This window comes from Camelina sativa, chromosome 19, assembly GCF_000633955.1.
Source record: "Camelina sativa cultivar DH55 chromosome 19, Cs, whole genome shotgun sequence".
Classification (NCBI taxonomy): domain Eukaryota; kingdom Viridiplantae; phylum Streptophyta; class Magnoliopsida; order Brassicales; family Brassicaceae; genus Camelina; species Camelina sativa.
The window spans coordinates 701,302-711,816 of record NC_025703.1 but is presented as its reverse complement, the minus strand read 5'-3'; the positions used below and the strand labels follow the sequence as shown (position 1 = coordinate 711,816).

At 32.8% G+C, this 10,515-nt stretch overlaps 3 protein-coding genes across 5 annotated transcripts in view; all 3 read left to right on the top strand.

Moving 5' to 3' along the window:
• Nucleotides 1,265–3,179, top strand: LOC104767298 (transcription factor WER-like). The gene is made up of 3 exons (XM_010491341.2): nucleotides 1,265–1,268; nucleotides 2,466–2,565; nucleotides 2,681–3,179. The coding sequence occupies exons 1-3, from the start codon at nucleotides 1,265–1,267 to the stop codon at nucleotides 3,021–3,023; spliced, it is 447 nt and encodes a 148-aa protein (XP_010489643.1). The 3' UTR covers nucleotides 3,024–3,179.
• LOC104763858 (mediator of RNA polymerase II transcription subunit 11) lies at nucleotides 4,981–6,908 on the top strand. Of its 3 annotated transcripts, none has more exons than XM_010487250.1 (4): nucleotides 4,981–5,111; nucleotides 5,562–5,631; nucleotides 5,742–5,858; nucleotides 6,531–6,908. In XM_010487250.1, the coding sequence occupies exons 2-4, from the start codon at nucleotides 5,578–5,580 to the stop codon at nucleotides 6,705–6,707; spliced, it is 348 nt and encodes a 115-aa protein (XP_010485552.1). In that variant the 5' UTR covers nucleotides 4,981–5,111; nucleotides 5,562–5,577; the 3' UTR covers nucleotides 6,708–6,908. The 3 variants fall into 3 exon arrangements, with proteins under 3 accessions (XP_010485552.1, XP_010485553.1, XP_019096289.1); XM_010487251.2 differs by having other exon boundaries at nucleotides 4,987–5,111; nucleotides 5,590–5,631; XM_019240744.1 differs by lacking the exon at nucleotides 5,562–5,631 and having other exon boundaries at nucleotides 4,987–5,111.
• LOC104767297 (alpha-dioxygenase 1-like) overlaps nucleotides 8,043–10,515 on the top strand; it is a 3,101-nt gene continuing 628 nt past the window's right edge. Inside the window, exons 1-7 of the mRNA XM_010491340.1 lie at nucleotides 8,043–8,234; nucleotides 8,402–8,665; nucleotides 9,014–9,163; nucleotides 9,278–9,411; nucleotides 9,697–9,913; nucleotides 10,045–10,190; nucleotides 10,295–10,510. Coding sequence (XP_010489642.1) covers nucleotides 8,127–8,234; nucleotides 8,402–8,665; nucleotides 9,014–9,163; nucleotides 9,278–9,411; nucleotides 9,697–9,913; nucleotides 10,045–10,190; nucleotides 10,295–10,510 — 1,235 coding nt within the window. The 5' untranslated portion in view covers nucleotides 8,043–8,126. The remainder of the gene's footprint in view (nucleotides 8,235–8,401; nucleotides 8,666–9,013; nucleotides 9,164–9,277; nucleotides 9,412–9,696; nucleotides 9,914–10,044; nucleotides 10,191–10,294; nucleotides 10,511–10,515) is intronic.

Sequence of the window (10,515 nt, the reverse complement as noted above, 5' to 3'; positions counted from 1 at the left end):
TTGGTACCATTTTTATATATAAGCTAACGAACTACATATCTACAATCTCGGCATAGATTATATTATTTTTGTCTGTCGTGTTTGAACTTCTGGAGTATATATGCTAACCCAGGAGTACTATTAGTTAACAAGGTCAATAAGTAGGATATGATGGGAATGTAATTATTGGACCAAAAACCAAAGTGTACTGACATCATCTTCATGCCAATTATGAATGCCACAATAAGAAACTTTAGTTAATAATATTTTCAGTCGGCATATAGTTTGAACAAACAAACAAAAAAGTTTGTTTCTGTCCGAGAGTGTATGCTTAATAGAAAGTTGGTCTGTGCACCCCATATATAACAACTGAATAAAAGTATATATAAACCTTTTCAATTCATTACACAAACTATAATAAATGTTTTTTGTTAATAAAATTATAAAAAAATATATCAAAAGGGAATATGACAATTGATGTTAATTCTCTTTTTCGTCAGGGAAAAAAAATTTAAAAAGAAAAAGAAAAAGAAGATTAGACTGTCACAAGTAAAGTAGTGGCAGGGTAAGAAAACGACCGAACAAAAACTTCAAAAAGCTTTGTTCCTATTTTAGTAAATCGTTGTATAAATATTGGCATATATTTAAAAAAAAAAATATATATATATATATATATATATATTGGCATAGTTGAGTTAAGCATGAAAGTTGTTGTTTCGGATAAAAGGAGAAGTGGCTGCAGATTTTCATCGACACGCACGTGAAATCTTTGACCGACTCAGTTCATGTGACCCAAAAGGCCAAAACCGAGAACGAACAATAGTATATGCACTGTGCAGTCAGCAGTGCGTGCGTACATTTGTTGTATACGGGTCATTAGTTATGTACCATGCATATACTATATTTTAAAACCTTTTTTCATCAAATAACCTTTTGCAAACCTAATTATTCTAACTTCAGAAACCCAATTATCGCTCTAAATAATGTAGGGACTTGTTCCACGACGAGTTCATATACAACTATCGAACTTAATTTATTCCGATTGTTGCTTTCGTCCGCTCGTCGCACGAACAAAGATGCTCAGCGTTTTAAAAAAAAAAAAAAAAAAAACTCAGCGGGTTTTTTTTTTAAAAGCAAACACTCAGGGGGTTAAGTCCCAAGAAACTAACCAGAAAAGATATGAGCGTAACAACGACCGCTCCAGAATCTCTTGGTCTTGGACTACTTTTTTGTTCTTGTTATCTCAGCTTTTGATTGTTGCATCACGCGAATGAACCATTATATCATGGGTAAGGAGTTTGGGCCTTATTGTGGCTGTGAATTTGTGGAAACTAAACTGCAAAGAAGCCCTTTATTTTATATGTATCATCGTATAGGAAAAGCACAGAGAACACTCCAAAAGATGTACCAACACAAGCCCTTACGGATACGTATGCTTAACGTTAACCACCAAAATATATGCTTATAATCTGTATCTTATATATTAAAAAAAAAAGTATATATATATATATATATATATATATATATAAGTATATGGTTTGGAGTCGCGTACTACTTGTTCATAATAAATAAACAAGATCATACGTACCGATTTTGTGTAGGAAAAACATGGAGTTATTTACAAGTATTTAATGGTGACAGAGAATTATTACTCTTTTATCGTCTCAACTCCCAATGTTAATGAACAACTTTTCCTTGTCGAAATTTTAAATTGTGCAAAATATCTATGCTTAATTTATCTGTCTAAATAAATGGGAATTTTTTTTTTTCTTAAAGAGATTACAAGTCTGTGGGAGGAGAAATTTACAAAGTATACGTTTGCATGCTTGAATATGTATATATGTGATGGAAGGCAGAAAGAAATTATGTATATCTATTGATTATTGTTATGTGGCCCAAAATTTCATAGATTAGTTTTTGTAAAAAATAATTTTAATTTTAAACAATAATTTCTTTATAATCCCAAGATAGTCAAACCAGATATAAACATCTAATCTCATCGTAATCATGTCACTAAATTTTATGCCACTTACCTTTTCAGTTGAGATATGATAACTATTGGTCTGACACATGAAACTTCGATGCCAAATTAGTAATCGAAGGCGAATCTTTTTAATACTCACGTGATCTATTTGTGTCCCTCTAGACCATCCNGGGTTTAACTAAGATGAAGTTTTGAGCTTTTGACTTCCCATTTCAAAAAGAGCTTAATTAAGTTAAGAAGTCACATATATGATCACATAGATTCATATTGTTAATTAGCTTCCTTTGTGTTGGGGGAATAATTGGAAAAATATGGAGATGCCTTTAGACTTTTACAGGCTCGNAAAAAGAGACGTCAAAAGAAATATCAAAACCAACTTAAAAAAAAAAAAAAAAGTGAAGCATGTGAATATGTGATAAGACGTCCGTTCTTTCTCCCTCTCTGATCTCTTTATAAATAGTTCAATTTTGAATTGTTGCTAGTAAAACTATTAAAAAAACAGCTCAATTAAATTTGTATNTTAGTCCAAACGTGAAGAGAGGCCATTTCACTGACCAAGAAGAAGATCTGATCATTAGACTCCACAAGTTGCTTGGTAATAGGTAAAGATCGATATAAATTATAGGTTCTCTTATAAAAAATAATAAAAAAGACGTCGCACACTTTCGATTAGTTGTATATAACTACTAGCTACTTGATGTGTATATATATGTACAGGTGGTCTTTGATAGCTAAAAGAGTTCCAGGTCGAACGGACAATCAAGTGAAGAACTATTGGAATACACATCTAAGTAAAAAAATTGGAACAGAAAATCAAACAATCAAATCGATCAGCAATCAGATGAACAATTTGGGGAATATGACAGATGCATCCGAAGAAAGATTATTGAATGTGAAATTTGATAATAAAAGCATTCTCGGAGATGAGAGATTGCTTATGAGCGAAGGTCTTGGCCTTCTCCATCAAGCGAGTTCGTCGCTTTGGGGTCATCATGAGGATGCTTTTGAGCCTAACACACTCACCTACATGATGGATTTCATTGATGGACAATGTTATTAATGTTTTTTTGTTTTATTGGCTGCATTTTATCTACTTTTTCAAAATTATTTTCTCTTTTCTACATTATGTAATTTTTTGTGGTGGTCATAAACGAAAGGACATGCACACTCGGAAGTTACTGAGACAAAGCAATAATAATAAGCCAGAGTCATAAACGCAGTACGAATATAAAATAATAATATTTTCTGTAACTTATTAAAACGTGTGACAATTAATTACCATTCACACTGTCCCCTTAGTTTAATTTAATTAATTAATTTTTTAATTTTTTTTTACTCCCTGATACAGTTCACGTATCAAAACAAAAAGGTTTTCGAGGTCTTTTCCTAAATGTTTTTATATTAATGAAATACACAAAAATAATAAATAAAAAAGCAGTAGCCAGTACTACTAGGACATGGGAGGGCTTCAAAGACAGAGCTCAAAAAAGGTAAATCAGCAAACGATGGTAACTAACTATAAGCGTTAGAACTAGGAAAACTATCAGAAGTCTTGTCCACCAAAAAACGTTTCTCTTACGAACTGTTTGGTTTTTTTTTTTTTGAATTAATTGTGTATTATTTTAAAAATAAGAACCTTTGATCTTTTAATTAAAATTATTTTCTTCCAATACTAACATTTAATTTTAGGTCTTTTATTTTTTAAAATATAGTTTTTTTAAATATAAATTTTTTAAATAGAATAGAAGTAGTATAAAAAATTTATGAATAGAAATGTTGGGTACTTTTGCCTCAATGCATGGACCTACAAAGGAGAAAAGGAACAGATAACACTGTCTAGTGTCTTCTACATGGGGAAAAAATATTATTTCATTTTCATTTATGAAACTTTTCTAAGCGAAGTTTGTAAGTTGCCAAAGACGACAGAATAATGCAAATATTCTCATTCTCAGCTACAAAAAAACATCAATCCATGAATGTTTTTTCCTTTCATATCATCAACGAAATAAGATAGCGACACCTCTGCACGGTTCTTTTTTCGTTAATTTTTGCATCAAATTATTTGTTATTTCTAATCCTCATGCAACCAACTCTTGATCGATTGTTTACACACAAACAAACAAAAACTCTCGATCGATATATTACGTTTTCTGAACATTTTGTTAAAATTTGACATATGCCAACTAGCATAATGCATTATATATATATATATATTGAAAAATGAAAATATGTAAGGTATATATATACATATATACATGTTTATTTATTATGATCTTCATTACGAAATTGAAATCCAGTAAAGTTCCTGAATACATACTAAAAGGGTTAATTAACTATGATATATTATTGACATAAAATATGTTAATGCTTAGTTATTCACGAACATTTGAAGATTAGACTCATTAGAGTACTAATTAATGTTATGGTGCCTTTCTACACGACATAAATTATATAGGCTCCAAGTAAGTATTTAAAAAGACCAAATATTACTTTAAAAAAAGTTATACTTTTGTTATCTTTATTTTACAATATCATTTTGACTCTTATATTAGTATTATAGGTTAATGTTTGGTTTAAATCAAAACAAAACAAAAAAAAATGTTTGGTTTAAATCTGACATTTAAACTTGTGCTACCTTTCTATATATACAACTCCAGTCTCCAGATAAAGTTATTTTAAATACATAAGACCAATAAACAACATTTTTCAAAACATCACCTTTCTTGGTCTTTTTAGCAAATGATCAATGCCGACATACATACGCACCGCTTACCATCTCTAATCTATCGATATGTTTGGTATGAACTATGAAGTGTGTTTATCCCCAGAGGAAGCTTAATTATGCTGTTTTCTCCATGAATCATATTGAAGGCCCAATACCATATATACGATGGCCCATAATTTCTGTATTCTCTCACTAATCTCTTCATCGACCAATTTAATTAACAGGCTTTCAAGGTCAATTAAGTAAATTGCTGGTAGTAAGTAGGGGCACTGTTGTCATTCCCGGAAGCAGGCGTAGAATCGGTAATAAGGAAGACACAACACAAGCTCGCCTCTCTTTCGGTTTCTCTCGCTCGCTCGCTCTCCAGCAGTAGCAGATCTGGGTTTTGAAGACTTCAAAGGAAGAAGATTACTCCGTTACCAGGTTCGTGTCTCGTTCTTCTCTGTTGTTGTTTCTGGGTTCCTAGCTCAGTTCATATGAATGGAATTGTACATCTGTGGGAAAAGAGTTAAAATATTTGGAGGATCTCCGATTTCGAATTCCCTTTTTGATCTTGTTAATTTTTTAACTTGGGCTCCCTTTCAGAACTTATGTACGATTTAAGCATTGTGATGTTTGATGGTCTATGGTGATTTTTGTCGAATAAACGCTTAAAATTGAGGTCTGAGTATAGATAAGATAGATCCAATCATGTTTTTTTTTTTTTTTGCTCTATCTCCTTTTTTTGAATGTTCACACACACACTCATATATATATATTTATAATTCGTGTGCTGACATGTCTTGGTGGTGATGATTTGAGTATAATATATATATATTTAGTGTATGTGTATGAATGGGTTTGACGTAAATTGTGATTGATATATAAATTCAGTTTCGTAATCGTGTGGATGGATCCGCAGACGCAGAACACTTCGTTGCAGCGACTCCAGAATGTCGAGAATGTGAAAATTTCGGAACAATCTATGACTTATTTCTTTCCTCAGAGAGATTTTGATTGATTGATTGATTATGTGATGTGAGAATGTGTATGCGTTTTCTTTGTTTCCCGCAGAGAGTTGTTAAGGTATTGGAACTAGCTGGAGGAGTGATGGAAGAGCTCGCGAGCCCTTCTGGACCCAAGAAAGAGTTCGTCAACAGCCATTGCCGAGAGTTTATGCAATCTATGAAGGTTTCTTACTGACTCCAGTCTCTTCTTCTTCACTCCCATTTATGGCTTTACCTTATGGTTTTATGAGTGATGAACTTCTGATGGATTATAGTGTTTTGATAAAACTAGCTTATAGAAGAACGTTTGGGCTCATTGACACAAGTCTAGATTAGTATTCTTTCTGCTCTCTCACCATATTTGCCTTCCTTTTTTGAGTGTTGTTCATTTGGGCAATTTGACACAAGTCTATATTAGGGTTCTTTACATTGCCTGATCAAAGTTAAGGGATATCTTTATGATTTTGATTCTGGGCTTTAGTCTTCATGACTGCCACTGCATTTCGTTTTGCGGTTAATGTACTTTTTCTTCTTTGTCTAGTGAACATATATGGTTTCATGTCTCACAGCCTCTATGTTTGTATTCCTTTCCTGTTTTTATTTTCATATTTCATAATACACCTCACCGTTCAAAGAACATTTGGGCTCTCATTTGACACAAATCTAGATTTTAGAGATCATTACATTCCATGAACAAGTAAAAGGCTTTTCTTTTCCTCTGGAGTTTTGATTTTGGGTTTTCTGTCTTGAATAAATTTTGAATCTTTCAGCTTCATTGTCTGATCCATGAACTTCTTTATCTTGGACTGTACATATAATGTATCGCCAATCCATAATACAATATGAAAACTTGCAGGATATTCAAGTGACACTAAGGGAAGAGATCAAAAGCGCTTGCGAGTACCGTCCCTTTGAGAAATGCGATTACAACGCTAGAATAGCTAATGAGATCTGCTTCCAGAAGCTTGAATATGTTCTCACGCAGCTTGATGATCTGAAACAAACTGCTGACCGGTATATTTCTTCTGATTGAGTTCGCAACTCTAGGCAGATTTTTTTCTCTCATGTTTGTGGGATTTTACAAGTTGTCTCTGTCTTCCTTGGGATTGATATTCGCAAAAGGCTTACTTGAAGAATTATGCTAAACCATTGTAAAAAAAAAGAAAAAAAAGGTGTATTTGGTTAGAATATCTGCAATGAATTAGCAAGAGAGAACCGGACCAATTTTATTGCAGTTAAATGTATTTTATGCTGTATCGATCAAAAAAAGTTGGGAACACTTTGAGTTAACAACATAATTGAATGCAATATAATGTGATAGCATCAACAGCTGAAATATCCGGTTACATGTGATAGAACTAACGTGGTTCATGCGAACCATTCGTAAATTCCGGTACGATCTGTTGAGTTACTCATTAAAATTTCGAGCAAACCAGACGACAAGTTCCCGTACTGAGATTACGCGATAAGATTGGGGTATCTGAATGTCACGCGCTGGCCAACCTTTTTTGAATTTTAATAAAAAAAATATTACTCTGCCATGTTGTTTAAAAAAAGAAAAAATTATGATCAAATCAAAAATAGGACATTATTCGAAAAGTCGGACATGTCTGCTTTGAATACACAATTCACATTCTGCAAACAAAAGAGCCAACATTATGTTTGTTTCTAGATCATATATTCATATTACATGTCTCATCATTATAATCAGGCCGTCTCTATTCGTAAAATTCTAGTATCTAAAATGAAATATCTTTATCAAACAAATATGTGATTATAATGATGAAGATAATTTTCAGGCATTTGGTCCACTTTGACTTCACGTCATCGCCCTTTCGTTTTGGAACCCGGCCGGCCGGCCCCTTCATGTGATTGTTAAGATTTTCTTAGGAGATAATTAATCTATTCGAATATAATAGACTCACACTTGTCAAGAATATATATTATTTTTTTGTATAAATCTAGGTTGAAGGTAATAAAAACACGTATCTTGCTTCATGATGGCTGATGGCTGATAAATCACAATGATAAAAGGTTAATGAGTCGCACTTTCGAAATTATAATAACACGAAAATAATTGACACTAAGAATACATATATTTAGGAAGAATAAAATAAACTTCCATTTGATTTTAATTAGTGTATACATTTTGAATACTAGTCGTCTCTTTTTTTTCCTTCATGGTTTATGCTTCTAAATAGACAACTAACATATTTTCAAAATTATACTAACAAGAAAATAATTGACACTAAGAATACATATATTTGGGAAGAAAAAAATAAACTCAATTTGATTAAGTAGTGTACATATTTGAACAATCTTCTCTTTTTCATGGTTTATGCTTATAAATAGACAACTAACACCAAGGTTTTCTTACAACCCTCGCAACTCTATTCAAACATTTATCTTGTGACTACTCTTTCTACGATAACCCCCAAAAAAACCCAACAGGATGAAAGTAATTACTTCTCTAATCTCTTCCATTATACTTAAATTCATCCACAAAGACTTCCATGAGATTTACGCAAGAATGTCCCTCCTCGATCGTTTTCTACTTCTTGTAAGTAATTGATCTTTGTACGTAGAAGCACATCCACACTTTTTCTCATTGGAATGGAATGAATTGAAGTTGTTATCGATGCGTTCTTTTTATTTTTTATTTTTTTCCACACAACACTTCTGTTACTAGCTCTATTATCATAAACTAACGTTTACATGGCGGTGCAGATCGTCCATGCAGTGGATAAGATGGTTCCATGGCATAAGCTTCCGGTTTTCTTGGGTTTAGCCTATCTTGAAGCACGTAGACATCTTCACCAAGAATACAATCTTCTCAACGTCGGTCAAACTCCGGTTGGAAGACGGTTTGATCCTGCTAATTTTCCGTACCGGACTGCTGACGGAAAATTCAATGATCCGTTTAATGAAGGCGTCGGCAGTCAAAATACTTTTTTCGGAAGAAATTGTCCTCCTGTCGATCAGAAAACAAAGGTAATTACGTACATATGTGTGTTGGATTTTAAATCAATCAATTTGATAATCAAAGAATATAATCTAAAATGAATCAATTAGACTTCGGTAATTTATCAAAATCATTTTTGATTTAGAGAAAAAAAAATGCTTTACATGTCTTTGGATGAAAAAACGAAACTAAGCAAACCAATTCAAATTGGGTAATTAATGACTTTATGTTATGCTAACATTGTTAATTTGATATCAAACAGTAATTTATTGAGAAGTTTTAAATATTTAAACACGTTTTATCATTTTAGCAAATTTTGAAATATTCAAAGAAAATAAATTAAGCCTGTTTTTTTTTGTGATATATTATTTTTGAAGTTACTGAGGCCAGACCCCATGGTGGTGGCGACGAAATTATTAGGAAGGAGAAAGTTTATCGACACAGGAAAACAATTCAATATGATTGCAGCTTCTTGGATACAATTCATGATCCATGATTGGATTGATCATCTTGAAGACACTCACCAAGTTCGTCTTTTAATTTTTCAATTTCATCCATTTACGTACGTCATATATATGTTTTTTAGAAACAATTCAATTGATTCAATTTGGTTTACTCCGGTTAAATATTGGTTTACTTAGATCGAGCTTGTGGCTCCAAAAGAAGTAGCGAACAAGTGTCCGTTGAGCTCCTTTAGGTTCTTCAAGACAAAGGAAGTCCCTACCGGTTTCTTCGAAATCAAGACTGGTTCGCAAAATATCCGTACACCTTGGTGGTAATCATTTTAGTCTAACCTTATATAAATCACTAAAATGTGTGAAGGATCACTAGAATGTGTGAAGGATCATTTAAGTTTAGAAAAGTTTAATTGATTTTATTAGGTTTCGTTCGGTTATAAATTTTAACTCGTTTTAAATTAACATTTAGCATTATATCTAGAGATGATATATATATATATATGGACGACGTAAACACACATCCATGCATACAAAATACGTTTAATCATGTATGTATATGTATGAGGACTGCAAATAATTCAGAGAAAAATAAATAAAATTAGGGATTCGAGTGTCATCTATGGAAGCAACTCGAAAACAATGGATAGAGTGAGAACATACAAAGATGGGAAATTAAAGATATCGGAGGAGACGGGTCTCCTTCTCCATGACAACGACGGCATAGCCATCTCCGGCGACATTCGTAACAGTTGGGTTGGCGTCTCCGCTTTGCAAGCTCTCTTCATCAAAGAGCACAACGCCGTATGCGACGCCCTCAAGGTTCAATTAATATTTGTTTTTTTTTTAATATAAATTACGAAATCTGAATATTTTTGACTGTTGTACATGCATGATATACCCTAAAAGAAAAAAACTAATCCAGTTTGAAAACTTATATTTAAAATATATAGGATGAGGATAAGGATTTGGAAGACGAAGATTTGTACCGGCACGCGAGGCTAGTGACCTCAGCGGTGATAGCTAAGATTCACACCATAGATTGGACAGTGCAGCTTCTCAAAACCGACACTTTACTTGCTGGAATGCGAGCAAACTGGTAATCAATAACACATTTATTTTATCATTCATAATTGATCACGTTACGTACACATGGTGCAATCTAACACTTTTTTAATATATATATATTTTGTGATTTTATAGGTATGGAGTACTAGGAAAGAAGTTTAAAGATTCTTTCGGACATGCAGGCAATTCGATCTTGGGAGGTGTCGTGGGTACGAAAAAAACTAAAAATCATGGAGTCCCTTACTCTCTAACCGAAGATTTCACTAGCGTCTATCGAATGCACTCTCTCTTACCTGATCAACTCCAGATGCGTGACATTGACGATGTACCCGGAACTAATAAATCTCTACCGTTGA